Source organism: Bufo gargarizans, chromosome 10, assembly GCF_014858855.1.
Source record: "Bufo gargarizans isolate SCDJY-AF-19 chromosome 10, ASM1485885v1, whole genome shotgun sequence".
NCBI classification, from domain to species: Eukaryota; Metazoa; Chordata; class Amphibia; order Anura; family Bufonidae; genus Bufo; species Bufo gargarizans.
This window is the reverse complement of record NC_058089.1, coordinates 103133802-103156600: the sequence shown is the minus strand read 5'-3', so window position 1 is coordinate 103156600 and position 22799 is coordinate 103133802. Positions and strand designations below refer to the sequence as shown.

The 22799-nt window shown below is 44.0% G+C and overlaps 1 protein-coding gene across 1 annotated transcript in view; it reads left to right on the top strand.

Moving 5' to 3' along the window:
* WWOX (WW domain containing oxidoreductase) overlaps positions 1–22799 on the top strand; it is an 834115-nt gene that overhangs the window by 174284 nt on the left and 637032 nt on the right. Inside the window, exon 7 of the mRNA XM_044270184.1 lies at positions 9551–9639. Within this exon, the coding sequence (XP_044126119.1) occupies positions 9551–9639 (89 nt within the window). The remainder of the gene's footprint in view (positions 1–9550; positions 9640–22799) is intronic.

Genomic DNA, 22799 nt, shown 5'->3' with positions numbered 1-22799 from the left:
CTCCTGGCAGGAAACAGGACCAGCCACTTCTACCAAGAAGGGAGGAAAATGGTGGTTAGCCCTGTCCTTGCCAACCATACCTTTTAATGGCATTATACAATTGGCCGTAAAAATGAATAGGAAAATTATTATAAAAAGCCACTTGGAAAATATTTAAACAGCTTTTTTGATGGTCATATTGTATCCGTTATACAGATGAACTGCGGTTGGGGTGGGCACATGTTGCAAAACCTCAAAGACTCTGGACTCAATATAGGACTTGGGGTGGCTGAGTATAATGATGTCATCAAATCAGGGTTCCCTCAGTTGTGGTTGCTGTGCTTTGGATGTAAAAATGATGCAGGGGACCAGAGGTGGAAAATCTCTTCCATAGCAGCAGGGGCGCCCGGGCCCCGCCTGGCAGTAGGGTTGCCACCAGGCCGGTATCTTTTAGAGCCCCTGCTGGTATTTTTTTGTCTACGTCCGGTATTTTCCTATAAGAACTGTTACTAATGAGCACTTCTATTGTGGGGCGCTCATTAGTACAGTTTTTAACTACCCCCCTCCGCCCCACTCGTCCATTTGCTCGCGCTGGGGAATACTCACCGGATGTGCAGGACAGGACCTGCGAGACGTCATCACACTGGAGCGCAGGTCCTGTCCTGAGCTTCCAGTCAGCAGGGAGTGTTCACTGTGGCACGATCAAATGGATGAGGTGAGTTATTTTTTTCTTAACACGAGTGGGGGGAGGCGTTATTAATTCTGGGGGGCACAAATGGGGGCATTACTATTCATGGGGGGGCACTAATGGGGGCATTACTAATACTGGGGGGCACTAATGGAGGCATTACTATTACTAGGGGCATTAATGGAGGCATTACTATTACTGGGGGCACTAATGGAGACATTATTAATACTGGGGACACTAAATGGTGGCATTACTATTACTGGGGGACACTAATGGGGGTATTAATATTACTGGGAGTCACATTATGACATAGCGACTTATTTTCACCCAGGCAGCCCCCCTGAGGCTAGCATTGGAGCATCTCATGCTCCGATGCGCGCCCTTGCCCTGCGTTAAATCGCGGAGGGCAAGGGCTCTTTTGTTTATCATAACACACTGCTGGGCGGAAGGTTCCCTGCACTGTCTACACCCAGCAATTACCAACGACCATACCTAAATACCAGCCTAGACGTGGTGCATCCTCTTCACCACGCTCGGTTGATCCCAACCAGGGTTGTGTCACAATGGTAAGACTGTTCCTTATCTCTTAAGCCATATTTATCATTATCACCATTTATTTGTGTGTGGCGCTATGTTTTAACTATATTAGTAAAAGTTATATTTTAAGCTCCCCCATTACTTAAATATCACTGTTGAGCTGAGTGTACCTTGTTGTAGTTATTTAAAACATAACATTTATTTCATATAATTTTTAAGCTATTGTGACTGCTTTGTTGGAGGGGTGTCAGATATGGCTGGCAGCTCTAGTCCCATATACTTCAAGCGGTAGTTTGTCAGAGGGGTTGCTTAGACAATGTGTTGCTGCGGGTTGCTCGGCCTAGGTTCTTTCCCTATATAAGCTAGTTCAGGAGAGCTGGGAGAACCCTAACAGGCTGTAATCCGGGCACCCGCCCTTAAAAGGGTGACCCACAACTGCTGGAACCTTGGGTCTATTTCTGTCAAGCCCTGACAACTAGTCCTTCCTGGACATTTGCACTTTAGGAAGGACTAGTTGTCAGGGCTTGACAGAAATAGACCCAAGGTTCCAGCGGTTGTGGGTCACCCTTTTAAGGGCGGGTGCCCGGATTACAGCCTGTTAGGGTTCTCCCAGCTCTCCTGAACTAGCTTATATAGGGAAAGAACCTAGGCCAAGCAACCCCTCTGACAAACTACCGCTTGACGTACAGTACAGACCAAAAGTTTGGACACACCTTCTTATTCAAAGAGTTTTCTTTATTTTCATGACTATGAAAATTGTAGATTCACACTGAAGGCTTTAAAACTATGAATTAACACATGTGGAATTATATATATAACAAAAAAGTGTGAAACAACTGAAAATATGTCATATTCTAGGTTCTTCAAAGTAGCCACCTTTTGCTTTGATTACTGCTTTGCACACTCTTGGCATTCTCTTCATGAGCTTCAAGAGGTAGTCACCTGAAATGGTCTTCCAACAGTCTTGAAGGAGTTCCCAGAGATGCTTAGCACTTGTTGGCCCTTTTGCCTTCACTCTGCGGTCCAGCTCACCCTACACCATCTCGATTGGGTTCAGGTCCGGTGACTGTGGAGGCCAGGTCATCTGGCGCAGCACCCCATCACAGTGATATTTAAGGACACCCCTGAGTAACTATACACTGGGCCACGACTACCCTGAGTATATAATGCCTGTTTGCCGGCAGCTGATCTCCTCATAGACATACACATGGACGCTCACATGTATGTAGAGTAGAGTAGGGACTTTTAATAAAGACCGATGATCGGGGCCATTATCGGGAACGGACATTTGTACATAGTAATGAACATATGTCACCTCCTGATTCCTAATCAGTGTTGCCTCTCTTGCTGCAGAGCGCCTATGTAACAGTAATATCTGCCCCCTCATGGTCACTGTATGGCGGTAATATTAGTCTTTGTATGTGTATGGTGTTTATATTGTTACAATATGGTGGTAATCAGTGCTATAGCTGTAGTATTCTTCTCTGTTCAGTGGCAGTACGGTAATATTATTCAGTCACTATAGTAGATTACTTTTCTGGTTTTTGTATTGAACTGCGGGCACCAGACAGGTGAGAATACTCGGCATAATGTAATGTGCGTTTCCCATGGAGAATCTTATGACTTTCTTATGAATTTTGTCCCATTCCTCTGTTATTTCAACTAGAAGTTATGCAGCTTGTAAGGCCCCTTTCACACGAGCGAGTATTCCACGCGGGTGCAATGCGTGAGACGAACGCATTGCTCCCGCACGGAATCCAGCCCCATTAATTTCAATGGGGCTGTATACATGTGCATTGGTTTTCACGCATCACTTGTGCGTTGCGTGAAAATCGCAGCATGTTCTATATTCAGCGTTTTTCATGCAGCCCTGGCCTCATAGAAGTGAATGGGGCTGCGTGAAAATCGCATCGCATCCGCACTTGCTTGCCTTTTTAACGGATGGTTGCTAAGAGGTGTTATTTGTATACCTTCAGTTTTTATCACGCGCGTGCAAAACGCATTAAGGGTCCATTCACATCTCCGTAGTGTATTGCAGATCCGCAATACACCCGGCCGGCACCCCCCATAGAACTGCCTATTCTTGTCCGCAATTGCAGACAAGAATGGGACATGTTCTATTTTTTGCGGAGCCGCGGACCGGAAGTTCGAGGCCGCGGCACGGAAAGGCGGATGCGGACAGCACCACTGTGTGCTGTCCGCATATTTTCTGTCCCCATAGAGAATAAATGGGTCCGCACCCGTTCCGCAAAATTGCGGAACGGATGCGGACCCATTTGCGGACGTGTGACTGGAGCCTAAATCGCATTGAACCCGTGTGATAAAAACTGAACGCGATTGCAGACAAATCTGAATGACTTTGTTTGCAAAATTGCGCATTTTCCACTGAACGCATTTGCAACGCATCCGGACCTGCAAGGGGCCTAAAGGTACAGATGGGTGTTACCAGTTCGGGGTGTACCCCTGCACAGTCTGACACCAGCAGCACTTATTGGACAGAGTCAGACACACCTGCTACTGGTAACACCCAGGAGTACCCTTACTGCAGACTGCTGGAAATGTATTTCTAAACTTCTAGCAGGAATAACAGAGGAACGGCACAACACAGAGCCATAACAATAGATGCTCCAGAATCCTTATTACATGGCGAATGCAAGCAGTTACTAAAATGGACCTGTCAGGAGAGGGGACAAGTCTTCTTTAACTGGGTTGGGGGCCCACTCAGGCCTCCCCCCATGTTGGACCCCTAGCTACGCCTAATATTTTGTTACTTTGTATCAACTGTTTAAATATGTAACAACTGGAGATAAATACACGGCTTATGTGCGGCATCGCTTGGACTCGCCGCCCGGCTGGTGATATCATTGCTACGCGTCTTGTTTTATTGCGGGACTATGGATGGACCAAGGTAATGTTTAATTACAGGATATTGTTGTAATGCGAATTTACGAGATGTTTACCGGGATTTATATTACGCAGCATTTCATGCCGGCTATTTTATATTATTCTCTTCCAGCTGCTGCCTAGGACTGCAAAAGGAAGGGCAAGCTGCCCGGGGACATCAGTGGTCCCGTGCTTAGTGCCTTATGTCGGATATGGAAAAAACGGAATTCCTCGCTGTGAAAAAAGAGCAAAAAATATATCAAAATACCAAAAATGCCCAGATGTGGTCACAGAGTAATAAAAACGGAGTGTTCGCCTTGAGTGCAGCTGACATTTATCAGCCTGTTTGCGGGGGCGCGTCCCTTCTCTGCCTAATACAAAACATAATTTGTCACTTTGTAAATGCATTCCGGCCTAAACCCCTGCCAGCCCCTGTTAGCGTGCGAGGGATTAATGCGCTGCACACGTCATGTCCGCGCCGGGCTCATGATCATGGACTGTAGACTCCTGAGACTTGGGGGTATATATAGATACATTTTAGGGCTGGTTACTGATTAATGGTTGGGTTTATAATGCGCACAAATGTAGCAGAGCTGAGCTTGTCACTTGAAGGGGTATTCTAAGCAGCCCCACGGTCCAGGAGGGGACCTCACTGACCTCTATGGGAGCAGATAAGCCGTGATATCACCTAGGTCAGGCATGCTCAACCTGCGGCCCTCCAGCTGTTGCAAAACTTCAACTCCCAGCATGCCCGAACAGCCTACAGCAGGGCATGGTGGGAGTTGTAGTTTTACAACGGCCGCAGGTAGAGCATGCCTGACCTAGTGTGAATGGTGGATCCTGTCTTATCTGTCATTCTAATCCTGCCTGTCCTGATATCACCTCTGTGTATAGATAAGCATTTTTATTTGCGGACCCATTGGCTTCCGCAGGTCGGTGGTCCGCGTTTTACAGACCTATTCTATCTTTTTGCGGACAGGACATGGATGGTCTTTGTGCTTTCCGCATGTCCGTTCCACAAAGCGATAGAACTTGTCCTGTACTTGTCTGCAAAATGCGGCCCAAAAATGCGGATGCCACATAGACTGCATCTGTATTTCGCAGATCCGCAATTTGCGGACCACAAAACGGATATGTCTGTGTGCTTGACTCCTAATGGCGCTGGTAGAATTCAGTACGGCTGAGGTGGGGCAGGAACACACAGCATTATAAGTAACGATAACGCAGTGAGTTCGTCACAGGAGCAGCGTTTAGTCCGGGAAATATTACGCGGACTACGAATACGCAAGCGTGAAATTGACCGCATGCACACAGCCGGACTACAGATTGTAGGCACTTCTAGTGCAACACTTGCAGAAATCTATGGGCCCGCACTGTATCTCGGTATTCCTTCAATACCATATGGCGGCACTCTTATGGATTCATACGGTATCCAGGAATAGTCAAACTACTGTGGCATATTCATATCTGATCAGTGGGGACCCCTGCCGATCAGCGGCGCTGCGGCACGTTCATCAGTCACGTGGCCTAGGCGCAGCTCAGCTCATTGAAGTGAATGGGGCTCAGCACGATACCGAACACATCCGCTATACAATGTACGGCGCTAGGCTGCGGTGCTCGCCAGTGCCTTCTCAAACCTCTGATCGGCGGGGGTCCCGGGTGTCGGACCACCGCCAATGAGTATATAAGTCATGGAAAACCCTTTTGAAGCATTATGAAGACAATATGCCGGTACTGTACAGTGGCACCATATGGCGGCACATCAAGTTCTAAAGGCCTGCAACATTGATCTGTAGGGACTCCCTGTGCACACGAGGTCTGCGAAACATTTTGCTTTATATCAGTCTATTGTGTGTATGTATTATATATATATACCGTAACGAGTGCGCGTACATTAAATTATGTTTTAACCCTTTCTGCCATCTTTCTAGTTAAAGAGCTTTATTGTTTGAGTGCGGTCATAAATATTTTTGCCTAAGCAGCCTGCTATTCAGATGCATGCATATGTCTTCCCAGGCCGGGGTTATTGACTAGATGAGGGGGGGCCTCCGCCATCTTGCGTGCTCGAAAGCACCTTTTAAAGGCGCCTATTACTTTACCTGCGCTAGGAAAAATGCCAATGCGTTTTATTAAGAGGCTCGGCCGGCGTAGAAATCGAAGGTTGTCAACCGTAATGGCGAGTGCGGAAGTACACTTTGTCATATAAATTTACCTGGAGTCATGTATTATTTATTTTTTTGTCTATTTTATGTGCCATTATAATAAGTATTACGGCAGCGAAAGCTTTTACGCAGCGGCTCATTGTAGCTCTCCTCATTTCTTGCAATCTTTCAGGCAAATGTATCCACGCTTTATCTGGGTTTAACGCGAGTCATATTTTACATTGGAAAGGAGGATTTGCATAGAAAATTGCTGTAACGCGGCGGCTGAGACATAACGGCTCCGTCCCGTGTTATCACCAGATGCAAGGAGTGGCGCCATATGTCAGCACGGCTTTCTAATGCTCTTTCTGTACGGGATGTTTGGGGGGATAGCACGTCACCTGCCGGGGTCTTAGAGCTGCCATGTGCATCACTCTTTGTACTGGACATTTTATAAACGAGAGGCAGCCAGATATGCAGGTAGGTAGATAGATAAACTGCCAGATAGGGAGGTAGCTATGTAGATAGGTAGAAAACAAAAAGAAAACCGCACAATACATAAGGAAAAAGCAACAAGGGTGCAGAGTTCAGACTAGATATAGATGGATCACTCAATTCAGGTGTTTTTCTTTCAGTTCCAATGCCACTAATGTATAAAATCCACCACTAGCAATGCAGTCTGCCTTTAATACAGGTCTGTAAAATCCACCATTAGCCACGCAGTCTGCCTTTACCACAGGTGTATAAAATCCACCACTAGCTATGCAGTTTGCCTTTACCACAGGTGTATAAAATCCACCACTAGCAATGCAGTTTGCCTTTACCACAGGTGTATAAAATCCACCACTAGCTATGCAGTTTGCCTTTACCACAGGTGTATAAAATCCACCACTAGCAATGCAGTCTGCCTTTAACACAGGTCTGTAAAATAGACCATTAGCCACGCAGTCTGCCTTTACCACATGTGTGTAAAATCCACGACTAGCCACGTAGTCTGCCTTAACCACAAGTGTATAAAATCCACCACTAGCAATGCAGTGTGCCTTAACCACAAGTGTATGAAATCCACCACTAGCCATGCAGTCTGCCTTTACTACAGGTGTATGCAGTCCACCACTAGCCACGATGTCTGCCTTTACCACAAGTGTATAACATCCACCACTAGCTATGCAGTTTGCCTTTACCACAGGTATATAAAATCCACCATTAGTCACGCAGTCTACCTTTAACACAGGTCTGTAAAATCTACCACTAGCCACACAGTCTGCCTTTACCACAGGTGTATAAAATCCACAACTAGCAATGCAGTCTGCCTTAACCACAGGTGTATAAAATTCACCACTAGCCATGCAGTCTGCCTAATTCACAAGTGTATGTAATCCACCACTAGCCATGCAGTCTGCCTTTACTACAGGTGTATGCAGTCCACCACTAGCCACTCTGCCTTTACCACAGGTGTATAAAATCCACCACTAGCTATGCAGTTTGCCTTTACCACAGGTGTATAAAATCCACCACTAGCAATGCAGTCTGCCTTTACCACAGGTGTATAAAATCCACCACTAGCAATGCAGTCTGCCTTTACCACAGGTGTATAAAATCCACCATTAGTCACGCAGTCTGCCTTAACCACAAGTGTATAAAATCCACCACTAGCCATGCAGTGTGCCTTTACTACAGGTGTATGCAGTCCACCACTAGCCACGCTGTCTGCCTTTACCACAGGTCTGTAAAATCCACCATTAGCCAGGCAGTCTGCCTTTACCACAGGTGTCTAAAATGCACCATTAGCCACGCAGTCTGCCTTTACCACAGGTGTATAAAATCCACAACTAGCAATGCAGTCTGCCTTAACCACAGGTGTATAAAATTCACCACTAGCCATGCAGTCTGCCTAATTCACAAGTGTATGTAATCCACCACTAGCCATGCAGTCTGCCTTTACTACAGGTGTATGCAGTCCACCACTAGCCACTCTGCCTTTACCACAGGTGTATAAAATCCACCACTAGCTATGCAGTTTGCCTTTACCACAGGTGTATAAAATCCACCACTAGCAATGCAGTCTGCCTTTACCACAAGTGTATAAAATCCACCACTAGCAATGCAGTCTGCCTTTACCATAGGTCTGTAAAATCCACCATTAGCCATGCAGTCTGCCTTAACCACAAGTGTATAAAATCCACCACTAGCCATGCAGTGTGCCTTTACTACAGGTGTATGCAGTCCACCACTAGCCACGCTGTCTGCCTTTACCACAGGTCTGTAAAATCCACCATTAGCCAGGCAGTCTGCCTTTACCACAGGTGTCTAAAATGCACCATTAGCCACGCAGTCTGCCTTTGCCACAGGTGTATAAAGTCCAGCACTAGCCATGCATTCTGCCTATACAGATATTTGTGGAAGGGCTTATTCTGTAGAGCCCACTGAATTCCAGCATGGTCCTTCAATAGGACACCGACACTGCTGCAAGTCAGTTCATGAAGTTTCTTCCCTCTTAGATATTCCACCATCAGCTGTAAATGGTATTATTGTGCGGTGTAAGGAACCACAGCAACGGAGCTACAAAGTGGAGACCACAAAAAGTTACAGATTGGGGTCGCTGAGCGCTATAGTACATAAAAGTCAAAGGAGCTCTGTCGACTCAATAAGTCCAAACCTCCTCTGCCATCAACATCAGCACCAAAAGTTCTACAGGAGCTTCATGGCATTAGATGGATAAGATTAGATAAATGATAGATAGGTAGATAGATACGATTAGATAAATAAATGATAGATATATATTAGATAGAAGGTAGAGAAATAAATATGAGAGATGCAATAGATATGGAAGAGATGAGATGTCTATTAGATTTCTGGGCCCATGTACTATAGATGGCCGCAGAGCTCATTACGGGGAGGTGCGGATATGACTACGTCAGGTCCTGTATCAGATGCATTTGTGGCTGAGATTTTGGATTTGTTTGTGATCCCCAGAACGTGGACCTCACAGGCCGTCAGTCAGGAACTGGTTAATCCATTCTGCTCAGTGATGGATTGTGCTATGTGACGGAGTGAAGGATCCTTGGCGCTGTCGCTTTTTAATTCATAGCCTTTAATAAACCTGTTAGACACCTATGCACTGTGTTTGGCGCTCTGCAGGGCTACATTGCTACCTCTGGCAGTCAGCGCTCGGCCCTCGTTCACTTGAGTGATTTACACCCACCGTGGGCATTTTATATTAAGCACGCGGATATATTCCACAGCACATTAAGTGTAATGTGATATCTTCATCCAACTTTACTGTTATTTATCATTAACTTTTTTTTTTTTTGCATTGCAGCACAAAGCGAAGATAGAAGTCATGTGCCTGGACCTCGCCTCCCTCCGCAGTGTGCAAAGCTTCGCTGATGCCTTCAGGAGCAAAAACCTGTAAGTAGACAGTGGTGCGTCTAGGAACTGAGGTGCCTGTGCCCCAGTAGTATAGCATAAACCAGTCGTAGACATGGTAATATTATCCATTTATGGGAGTACGGTTATCCTGACAGTCTCCATATATTTTATGGATCAAACCATTTATTCTCATCAGAGCTTCTGGACAAAATATGACTGGGGTCCAATACTGTCTATCATAGTGTCCCAGCACCATAAAACACCAGGGTGTGATCTCTAGAAGGTGCTCATGGCTAGGGCTCTGGACAGAATCACTCTCCTTCACCTTCTGGCAGCTGACAATATATTCCCTTCTTGCTTGCCCTGCAGAAGGAGTCTTCTCTGCTCTACCGCCATGCCACTGCAGAGACTCTGCTCCTTCCTTACAAGCAGGGCAGGCGGCTATTTCTATTGGACAGAGGGATCACTATGTAGAGGTGGGCAGGGTGACGGAGCACGTGGGATCACCAGTGCTCAGTTTAGAGGGGTCATCCCATGATTAATGTAAAAAATGAAAATCATATAGTACATGACAGTCTCTTTGTAACACAGCTACAGTGGATATAAAAAGTCTACACACCCTGTTAAAATGTCAGGTTTCTGGGATGTAAAAAAATGAGACAAAGATAAATCATTTCAGAACTTTTTCCACCTTTAATGTGACCTATAAACTCTACAACTCAATTGAAAAACAAACTGAAATCTTTTAGGTAGAGGGAAGAAAAAATATTAAAACAAAATAATATGGTTGCATAAGTGTGCACACCCTTAAACTAATACTTTGTTGAAGCACCTTTTGATTTTATTACAGCACTCAGTCTTTTTGGGTATGAGTCTATCAGCATGGCACATTTTGACTCTTCTTTGCAAAAACACTCCAAATCTGTCAGATTGCGAGGGCATCTCCTGGGCACAGCCCTCTTCAGATCACCCCACAGATTTTCAATCGGATTCAGGTCTGGGCTTTGGCTGGGCCATTCCAAAACTCTAATCTTCTTCTGGTGAAGCCATTCCTTTGTTGATTTGGATGTATGCTTTGGGTCGTTGTCATGCTGAAAGATGAAGTTCCTCTTCATGTTCAGCTTTCTAGCAGAAGCCTGAAGGTTTTGTGCCAATATTGACTGGTATTTGGAACTGTTCATAATTCCCTCTAGCTTAACTAAGGCCCCAGTTCCAGCTGAAGAAAAACAGCCCCTTGGCATGATGCTGCCACCACCATGCTTCACTGTGGGGATGGTGTTCTTTTGGTGATGTGCAGTGTTGTTTTTGCGCCAAACATATCTTTTGGAATTATGGCCAAAAAGTTCACCCTTGGTTTCATCAGACCATAACCTTTTCCCACATGCTTTTGGGAGACTTCAGATGTGTTTTTGCAAAATGTATCCTGGCTTGGATGTTTTTCTTCGTAAGAAAAGGCTTTCGTCTTGCCACTCTACCCCATAGCCCAGACATATGAAGAATATGGGAGATTGTTGTCACATGTACCACGCAGCCAGTACTTGCCAGATATTCCTGCAGATCCTTTAATGTTGCTGTAGGCCTCTTGGTCGCCTCCCAGACCAGTTTTCTTCTCGTCTTTTCATCAATTTTGGAGGGACGTCCAGTTCTTAGAAATGTCACTGTTTTGCCATATTTTCTCCACTTGATGATGACTGTCTTCACTGTGTTCCGTGGCATATCTAATGCCTTGGAAATTCTTTTGTCCCTTCTCCTGACTGATACCTTCTAACAATGAGATCCCTCTGATGCTTTGGAAGCTCTCTGTGGACCATGGCTTTTGCTGAGGGATGCGACTAAGAAAATTTCAGGAAAGACCAACTAGAGCAGCTGAACTTTATTTGGGGTTAATCAGAGGCACTTTACATGATGGCAGGTGTATGCTGACTCCTATTTAACATGATTTTGAATATGAATACTTAGTTCTGAACACAGCTACATCCCCAGTTATAAGAGGGTGTGCACACTTATGCAACCACATTATTTTAGTTTTTTTGGTTTTCTTCCCTCCACCTAAAAGATTTCAGTTTGTTTTTCAATTCAGTTGTACAGTTTATAGGTCACATTAAAGGAGGAAAAAGTTCTGAAAGGATTTATCTTTGTCTCATTTTTACAGCACAGAAACCTGACATTTTAACAGGGGTGTGTAGACTTTTTATATCCACTGTAGAACCAGCCCTGTACCTCACATTGGGTCCAGAGATCTCCTCATTCATTGCTCTGCTAGATTTATATGAAGCTGGCAGCTCAAGAGGAGTGTATTTCCTGCTGTAGCTCAGGGAGTGTGTCCTTTCTGCTTCGGCTCTATCCCTATCACAGCTCAGGGGCGTGTCCTTTCTGCTGCAGCTCTCTCCTGATCACAGCTCAGGGTTGTGTCCTTTCTGCTGCAGCTCTCTCCCTATCACAGCTCAGGGGGCGTGTCCTTTCTGCTTCGGCTCTATCCCTATCAGAGCTCAGGAGGCAGTTGAAGGATGAAACTGAGCATGTGCGGCCATCTCAGTGAGCGGGACAGAGAAATAAGAAAAAAACAAAACAAACAGCAGGCGGCGCTATACAGATACATTTTATTAGATAACTCACGGTCTATAGCAAACATTTTATTACATTAAATTACAAAATTATTCAGATCCAGGTGCCAGTTTGAAAACTGTAGAATATTTTTCATGGGGCAACCCCTTTACTAGATGGACGTGCGCACTGTTATACACTTTAACCACCAGGTGGCACCATACAGTGGGAGAACTTCATAACTCTTCACTTAATCCGTTTTTAACAATGTGTAAACAGCAAATATCCTTCATTTCTACGATATGTACAAAGAATCTGTTATTTTATGGTGGGACAGCCTCATGAGGATCATAGTAGCATTGGTGAGTGAATCTGGCGGCAGAGTCCACTCCGCTATCCCGGTTATGACGTGAGACCTGGATGCAGTATCTCATAGATGGCCGCCATTGGGAGTCCTTGGTGACCACCTAGATGTGTAGAGGAAACAGCAGCCCGGAAGGCCGGGGGTGGGGTAGTCCTTCTATGTATGAATGATTCATGTCAGGGGTTTTGTTGCTTTATGAGAAAAAAAAATATGGTTTCCCTCTCCTCCTGTGTCCAGCAGCAGCACGCTCACATCTTGGAATGGTGGTTTTTATTTTCTTGGCGTCCTGCACCTCGCGGCCCTCGCCTCTGCTTGGGAGCGTTCACCTGACAATCCATCTGTCAATAAACACTACATTGTCTTTTGTTTCTGCTTTAATTCTTGCTGTTTTATGTTGGCGAGGAGCCAGACCACACACGCTGTACGCGCTCCAGACGCTGCTGGGGGGGGGGGGGGGAGTACTGTGTGATACCGTACAGGCAGAGTATGGCGCTTACACTGTAGACTGGGAGCCGTGCAGACCAGCAGAGTACTCCGTCATCTCCACATCTTCTTCATCAGTGGGACACTCATCATCATTCTAATAAATATTGCTGCAAGACAATAGTGTGATGTGTAGATAGGTATGGCAGGTAGAGGCAGACTGGCAGGGGCGTCAGATATTGGTAAGAGACAGAAGTGAGACCTAAGTAATGGGTATGGAGATGTAAAAGACGTGCAATAGACAGACATGGGAGAGAGATATTATAGAGAGATATTAGACAGAGATATGAGATGTAGAGAGATAGAGATAAATATAATAGATATCTGATAGATATATACATAGATAGATAATAGCTAATAGATAGAATATAGTTAGATATATGATAGATAGATATGAGATGGATAGATATTAGATAGATATTAGATAGATAGATAGATAGATATGAGATAGATAGATATTAGATAGGAGATAGATATTAGATAGATAGATAGATAGATATTAGATAGATAGATATGAGATGGATAGATAGATACAGTGAGGAACAGAAGTATTTGAACACCCTGCGATTTTGCACGTTCTCCCACTTAGAAATCATGTCGGGGTCTGACATTCACATTGTAGGTGCGTTCCCGCTCTGAGAGAAAACAGGTAATCACATTGTATGATTTTTAAAGAATATATTTGTCTTGCACTGCAGAACATCAGTATTTGAACACCTCTGAGAAAATCAGTGTTAGGGTCCATTCACACGTCTGTAATATAGGTCCGCATTCATTCCGCAATTTGCAGACCCATTCACTTTCAGTGGGGCTGGAACGGATGCGAATCTGCATTTTCGGGATCCGCATCCATTTTTTGGGGATCCGCAATTCCGTTTCTAAAAAAAAAAGAAAACATGTCCTATTCTTGTCCGCAATTGCGGACCAGAAAAGGCATTTTCTATTATAATGTCTGTAATGTGCGGTCCGCAAATTGCGAATCGCACGGATCCCCAAAACATTTACGGACATGTGAATGGACCCTTAATATTTGGTCCAGAAGCCTTTCTTTGCAATTACAGAAGTGAAACGTTTCCTGTAGATCTTGACCAGGTTTGCGCCCACTGTAGATAGATAGAAGACAAATGGGAGAGAGATGGATATGAGATGGGAGATATTAGAGCAGTAGAGAGAGCTAGATATAGAGGGTAGTAGATAGAGAGCTAGAGAAAATAGAGAGGTAGTAGATAGAGAGCTAGAGATAATAGAGAGGTAGTAGATAGAGAGCTAGAGATATAGAGGGTAGTGATAATAGAGAGGTAGTAGATAGAGAGCTAGAGATAATAGAGAGGTAGTAGATAGAGAGGTAGAGATAATAGAGAGGTAGTAGATAGAGAGCTAGAGATAATAGAGAGGTAGTAGATAGAGAGGTAGAGATAATAGAGAGGTAGTAGATAGAGAGGTAGTAGATAGAGAGGTAGAGATAATAGAGAGGTAGAGATAATAGAGAGGTAGTAGATAGAGAGGTAGAGATAATAGAGAGGTAGTAGATAGAGAGGTAGTAGATAGAGAGGTAGTAGATAGAGAGGTAGTGATAATCGAGAGGTAGTAGATAGAGAGGTAGTAGATAGAGAGGTAGTAGATAGAGAGGTAGTAGATAGAGGGCTAGAGATAATAGAGAGGTAGTAGATAGAGAGGTAGTAGATAGAGAGGTAGTAGATAGAAAGGTAGAGATAATAGAGAGGTAGTAGATAGAGAGGTAGTAGATAGAGAGGTAGTAGATAGAGAGGTAGAGATAATAGAGAGGTAGTAGATAGAGAGGTAGTAGATAGAGAGGTAGTAGATAGAGAGGTAGTGATAATAGAGAGGTAGTAGATAGAGAGGTAGTAGATAGAGAGCTAGAGATAATAGAGAGGTAGTAGATAGAGAGCTAGAGATAATAGAGAGGTAGTAGATAGAGAGGTAGTGATAATAGAGGTGGTAGATAGAGAGCTAGAGATAATAGAGAGGTAGTAGATAGAGAGGTAGTGATAATAGAGAGGTAGTAGATAGAGAGCTAGAGATAATAGAGAGGTAGTAGATAGAGAGGTAGTAGATAGAGAGCTAGAGATAATAGAGAGGTAGTAGATAGAGAGGTAGAGATAATAGAGAGGTAGTAGATAGAGAGGTAGAGATAATAGAGAGGTAGTAGATAGAGAGGTAGTGATAATAGAGAGGTAGTAGATAGAGAGGTAGTAGATAGAGAGGTAGTAGATAGAGAGGTAGTAGATAGAGAGGTAGTGATAATAGAGAGGTAGTAGATAGAGAGGTAGAGATAATAGAGAGGTAGTAGATAGAGAGGTAGAGATAATAGAGAGGTAGAGATAATAGAGAGGTAGTAGATAGAGAGGTAGAGATAATAGAGAGGTAGTAGATAGAGAGGTAGTAGATAGAGAGGTAGTAGATAGAGAGGTAGTAGATAGAGAGGTAGTAGATAGAGAGGTAGTGATAATAGAGAGGTAGTAGATAGAGAGGTAGTAGATAGAGAGGTAGTAGATAGAGAGGTAGTGATAATAGAGAGGTAGTAGATAGAGAGGTAGTAGATAGAGGACTAGAGATAATAGAGAGGTAGTAGATAGAGAGGTAGTAGATAAAGGGCTAGAGATAAGAGAGGTAGTAGATAGAAAGGTAGAGATAATAGAGAGGTAGTAGATAGAGAGGTAGTAGATGGAGAAGTAGTAGATAGAGAGCTAGAGATAATAGAGAGGTAGTAGATAGAGAGGTAGTAGATAGAGAGGTAGTAGATAGAGAGGTAGTAGATAGAGAGCTAGAGATAATAGAGAGGTAGTGATAATAGAGAGGTAGTAGATAGAGAGCTAGAGATAATAGAGAGGTAGTAGATAGAGAGGTAGTAGATATTTCATACACAGGTATAAGATCTGTCCGGTTTACGTTCTCCTGGAGTCCTCTCCTGCATAACGTAAACCGGACGGATCCGTTTTGCAGCCCATAGACTTCTATTATGACGGAATGAATAACGGAATGTCTCTAAAGGCGTTCCGTCATGGAATTGTTATGCCCATAATTATGCCCACAACATGAACCCGCACACGAACTTCAAAATATGAAATCCGCTCATCCCTATTGTTCACATGTTCCGCTAATGAGTTGTCAGTAATTGGATAACGAGTCCGCAGAGCCTGTGCTGTGTCGCCCCCTGTGTGTTGCCGCTGTGTAGATATAATTATCCATGTAAGCCTTATTTATATGGTAGCTGTGCGCCATCGCCCCCTCCCTCCGCTCTCTAATCCCAGCCGCATTCAGGCCACTTATTTCCTTCTTTTTTTTCCCATTTTCTCTCTCCCGAGCCGCGGTGTGTACGGAAGCATGCAGCAGTGAGGGGACTTTGTGAACTCCATTACAGCGCTGTATTTCTCTAGGGAATCAGAAGAACGGCCTGTCATTGGGAAAAAGTAACGTACTAATACATGTAATGCTTTTGTCAAAATGATTTGACCACGGTCTTTAAAAGCAGTCGTCTGTAACCCTTGGGCAATTTCATATTTTTCTAATCATTTCAGCATCGGTTTACAGGCTTGGCGTGCGGCAGTAAATCACACCCGGCCTTACCCGTAATTAGCTGGCAGGTTTTTCGACGTGTAATTGTGTTGTTTACATGTACGTCTCCATTTTTCCATTCCGCATCGCACGTACGTACTTGGAGCCACGGTTATCAGAGAGCGATTTATTGGCAGTAAGTGAATAGGAAATTGGCTATTATTTTAGATGTAACGGAACATTGTGGGAATATGATAGCAGTTTGTAGAATGCACAAAAATAACTATAATAATTATATTATAAAATTATTAGGCAAAAAGTTTTAGATTCTTAAAGGGGTTGTGCAAGAATGTAAAGGTAAAGTTGACTTGCCTGCTTCCACGCTCCTTCTTCTCCAGGCCCGGGCTTCCCCGCTGTAAACATCCGGTTTGATATCACCGCAGCCAATCACAGACCGTATACCCTTGCGTCACGTTATCATCTGTCATGATGTCATGGAATCCGGTCGCCACCACTGCCTGTGATTGGCTGCAGGGATGTTAAGCCGGATGTTGCCATTAAAGGAGCCCAGAAGAGCATTGCAGGCCTTGAGGAGAAGGAGTGGCAAGCAGATAAATCATCTTTCCTTTACAGATCCGTTCTTCCGTTCCGTTTTTCCGTATAGCATATACAGTATACAGTAATTACATAGAAAAAATTGGGCTGGGCATAACATTTTCAAGAGATGGTTCACAAAGAACGGAAACGGAAGACATACGGATGCATTTCCATTCCGTATGTGTTCAGTTTTTTTTGCAGACCCATTGACTTGAATGAAGCCACAGACCGTGATTTGCGGGCAATAATAGGACATGTTCTATCTTTGAACGGAACGGAAAAGCAGAAATACGTAAACGGAATGCATACGGAGTACATTCCGTTTTTTTTTTTTTCGGACCGTATACGGAATGCAAAAAACGGCCCGCAAAATGGAAACAAAAAACGGTAGTGTGAAAGAGGCCTTAAAGGGGGGGGGGGGGGCGGGTGACACAACTTCATTGATTAGCCCTGCACTACATTTCAGGACTGCCCCAAGATCAGCAGCATAACATATATCTGCAATGGGAATATCCCTTTTAATATTCCTTTAATCTGGCATCAATGAGAACAGATTGTCTGGATTATCCGATGGTTATAGAAAAGTGGATACAATTTTTAGAGGGGTTATCCAAGCTGCTTGCTTCCAAAAACAGCTGTCCACGGGTTGTTTAGCACTATTTGCTGCATGATGTAGATGTTCCTGGAAGAATGCAGCCATGTCTTTTTTTTTTTTCCTTTTCTTGTAATCCCGGACAACCCCTTTAAGGACATGGAAAAACGGTCTGTCTTGTTCCTGAAAGAGCGCCACACTTGTTCCTGGACTGTGTCTGATTTTGCAGCTCTGTTTAAGTAAATAAGACAAGGAGTGGCACCGTTTTTTTTGGGGGGAAAAAAAGCAGACCTCTCTCGTACAACCCCTTTAAAAGGAATATATCTTGAAAAGTATTATTATACAATGAATGGGACTTTTCGTATGAAGTGTTATTGTAATATACAGTACAGACCAAAAGTTTGGACACACCTTCTCATTCAAAGAGTATTCTTTATTTTCATGACTATGAAAATTGTAGATTTACACTGAAGGCATCAAAACTATGAATTAACACATGTGGAATTATATACATAACAAAAAAGTGTGAAACAACTGAAAATATGTCATATTCTAGGTTCTTCAAAGTAGCCACCTTTTGATTTGATTACTGCTTTGCACACTCTTGGCATTCTCTTGATGAGCTTCAAGAGGTAGTCACCGAAAAATGGTCTTCCAACAGTCTTGAATGAGTTCCCAGAGATGCTTAGCACTTGTTGGCCCTTTTGCCTTCACTCTGCGGTCCAGCTCAACCCAAACCATCTCGATTGGGTTCAGGTCCGGTGACTGTGGAGGCCAGGTTATCTGGCGCAGCACCCCATCACTCTCCTTCATGGTCAAATAGCCCTTACACAGCCTGGAGGTGTGTTTGGGGTCATTGTCCTGTTGAAAAATAAATGATGGTCCAACTAAACACAAACCGGATGGAATAGCATGCCGCTGCAAGATGCTGTGGTAGCCATGCTGGTTCAGTATGCCTTCAATTTTGAATAAATCCCCAACAGTGTCACCAGCAAAGCACCCCCACACCATCACACCTCCACCTCCATGCTTCACGGTGGCAACCAGGCATGTAGAGTCCATCCGTTCACCTTTTCTGCGTCGCACAAAGACACGGTGGTTGGAACCAAAGATCTCAAATTTGGACTCATCAGACCAAAGCACAGATTTCCACTGGTCTAATGTCCATTCCTTGTGTTCTTCTTTAGCCCAAACAAGTCTCTTCTGCTTGTTGCCTGTCCTTAGCAGTGGTTTCCTAGCAGATATTCTACCATGAAGGCCTGATTCACACAGTCTCCTCTTAACAGTTGTTCTAGAGATGTGTCTGCTGCTGGAACTCTGTGTGGCATTGACCTGGTCTCTAATCTGAGCTGCTGTTAACCTGCGATTTCTGAGGCTGGTGACTCGGATGAACTTCTCCTCCGCAGCAGACGTGACTCTTGGTCTTCCTTTCCTGGGGCGGTCCGCATGTGAGCCAGTTTCTTTGTAGCGCTTGATGGTTTTTGTGACTGCACTTGGGGACACTTTCAACGTTTTCCCAATTTTTCGGACTGACTGACCTTCATTTCTTAAAGTAATGATGGCCACTCGTTTTTCTTTACTTAGCTGCTTTTTTCTTGCCATAATACAAATTCTAACAGTCTATTCAGTAGGACTATCAGCTGTGTATCCACCTGACTTCTCCACAATGCAACTGATGGTCCCAACCCCATTTATAAGGCAAGAAATCCCACTTATTAAACCTGACAAGGCACACCTGTGAAGTGAAAACCATTTCAGGTGACTACCTCTTGAAGCTCATCAAGAGAATGCCAAGAGTGTGCAAAGCAGTAATCAAAGCAAAAGGTGGCTACTTTAAAGAACCTAGAATATGACATATTTTAAGTTGTTTCACACTTTTTTGTTATGTATATAATTCCACATGTGTTAATTCATAGTTTTGATGCCTTCAGTGAGAATCTACAATTTTCATAGTCATGAAAACTCTTTGAATGAGAAGGTGTGTCTAAACTTTTGGTCTGTACTGTACATGCGATACAAATACTGTTTTTTTTTTTTTTCTGTACATTATATTTTCCTCTCTATTAGCGCCCCCTGCTGTTTATTCTTCTTGTCCACCCACTCCTGCATTGAGGTGGGCTAACATACTCAGTAGCTTCCTTGCTCTCTTCCTCCTCTCTGTGTCGGCGTAGTAAAGCAGGTGAAGAAATGTCTAGCTATATCCCTCTCTAGACAGTGGAGAAGGACATAATGGGGGGCATTGTATCCCAGATGGAGCTTTGGGGCTTTATTTGAGGAACCATTTTTGACGCAGGGGAGGTAGCGGTTAACAAGAGCTAAAATGCAAATGCTTGATGAGCTTCTGCCCACCCACAGAAAGGGAAAATAGTCCTCTAGATAAGTGAGTAAAAACGGTTTTGAATTTGAGGTATCGCCCCTAAGGAACACAGCACAAAATAACATAAAATATGCCACTGTAGCTAGTGCTGGAATATTACACCTTTTGGATTAATTAGCTGTAGATTATTTTAGTATTAATTAAGTGTATGTAGATATGTTATATACCTTTATTTCCTGCACCATAAAACGTACCTGACCGTAAGAAGTACCTAGGTTTTAGAACAGAAAAAAAGAAAATTTATACAGTTTTCATCAGACCCCCAATCTTCCCTAGACCTCAGATAAAACCCCTAAATCAGACACCCATTCCTCATCAGACCTCAGACTAGACCCCATTCCTCATCAGGCCTCAGATCAGACCCCCATTTCTCATCAGACCTCAGATCATATCCCCATTTCCTCATCAGGCCTCAGATGAGACCCCATTCCTCATCAGACCTCAGATGAGACCCTCATTCCTCATCAGACCTCAGACTAGACCCCCATTCCTCATCAGACCTCAGATGAGACCCTCATTCCTCATCAGACCTCAGACTAGACCCCCATTCCTCATCAGACCTCAGACTAGACCCCCATTCCTCATCAGACCTCAGACTAGACCCCATTCCTCATCAGACCTCAGACTAGACCCCCATTCCTCATCAGACCTCAGACTAGACCCCCATTCCTCCTCAGACTAGACCCCATTCCTCATCAGGCCTCAGATCAGACCCCCATTCCTCATCAGACTTTAGATTAGACACTCATCAGACCCCTAGATGAGACATGAAATAAATAAATGAACTTACCTCTCCTGCTCCAGACGGTGCAGCCACTCGCCGATCCAGCGTGCTCTTCCTGCACTCACTGCTTCCTTGTCTTCTGCTGCCGCCACATGCTGTGCTGTGATGTCGTGCAGTGTCAGGTTATAGTGTGCTCTTACACTGTGCGATATCAGGTCACAGCATGGTGCTGGCAGAAGACCATAATGAAACCGCTCACTAATGTTCGGTTCATTAGACACCCCTTCCCCCACTTTTCGTGCAAAAAAGTGTGTCTTATGGTGCAGGACATACGATATAAGTTTTCATATATATGTACTGTATGTGCTGCACGTTGTCAGAGGTTGTCAGTAAGAGCTATGTGACACAACATGTATAAACCATGCCTGCACTCGATATTTTCCCTGTGTGAGGATTATTTTCAAAATTATAGTTGCATTGAAGCATTGCTTTCATAATAATAGTTGAGATCGAAACCTGGGGACGAGAATTTTGACCTTCGCGGTCACTTTATAGTATTCCTGTTTAATTGCACAGAGCCCTATTCCCTACAAAAGCTATAGGGCAAATTATTAGTGTGACCAGTAGTCAGTACAACGCTCCTCTCCGGACGTCCTTGGTGTTTTATAGACCTAGTTAACAACATAATAAAAGCCACGCAGGCTTTAGAGCATGCATTATAAAGAAAAGCTGAGACGTGTACACTGTGGAAACGAAAAATTCTCCGATAAGTCTCCCTGCACTGACTCAAAAGTAAAATAAAAAATAAAAATCACAGATCAACTTCGAATTTAAAATTCACTCCTTGTCCCCGCGGACATCACGGGTCAGGTTGAAGTTCTAGTTCTTGAAATAATTCAGGTGAGATTTCTGATAGGGTTGTGATAGGGTCACTTTAGGGTAACACGAGCAGATAGTGTTTGAAGAATTATGTCTTGGCTTGTTTGCTCTAGCAGGGGACTTGCCTTCATCGCGCAGGTAGTGAACCTTTCAGTTCCTTCTGTTTTTTTATGATAAACATAGCATGGAAGTCAAGGCAGGAGATGAGGGGGAGAGCGAAGGCAGCAGCTGCTCGAGGGAGCGAGGGGATACATTTCTGGTGCTCCCATTTAATTCCTGTAGAATTTTATCGAGAGTGGCTTCGGGGTCACTTGACAAGCGACCAGGAGCTGCTCACATCTCTCAAGTCACCTTGTCATGACAATCATGCTAAATCACTCGCTGCATCACTCTTAACACAAAAGAACCATGTATCTGTCTGCATCCCAGGGAGTTACTGCCGATGGGGCGTAAAAGTTTTTAGGGTAATGAAAGAGTTCTTGATATTTTGGGCCATAGACAAGCCTACTAGATTGCAGAGCACAGTCTGTTTGGAGAGAATGAAACAATGACGTTTCTGTGGACTATAAAAGCGGGTTTACACTGCACTGTGTAACAGCCGATTGTCGGGAAGAACTGATAATTTAGTTGCCTGCACAAACGACAGGATCACTCAATGAACGATAGATGGGCAGACTGTTGGGAACAAGCATTCTCAGGAACGGTCGTTCCCGATAATCTGCCCGGCAATCAGGCCGTGTAAATCAACCTTTAGTGAATTGTTTACTTAGATGAAGTTGAAGAGGGTCATTTACTGAGCCTGCCATGCCACTTTTTGGCATAAAAAAAAGTTTCATGACCCTGTTTTGCGACTTGTCCACTTGTATGTTACAGGGACCAGGACATCGGGTCCGACACATTTACTATCTTTTACGCCTGGAAAGAGGTGTAAAAGAGGAATGAAAACCACTTCAGTCGGGGACGCACTAACTGCTGGCAGTGCGCCTAATTTATAACTAGGCCTGAGCCTCATCATAAGTTAGGTGCTTTCTCTGCCAGAAAAGGGGGAAATAAAGATTGGCATAAAAAGGCGGTCTTTGTAAATTGTCTCCAAAAGGTTTTTCTGTGAACATCGCTTATCCAC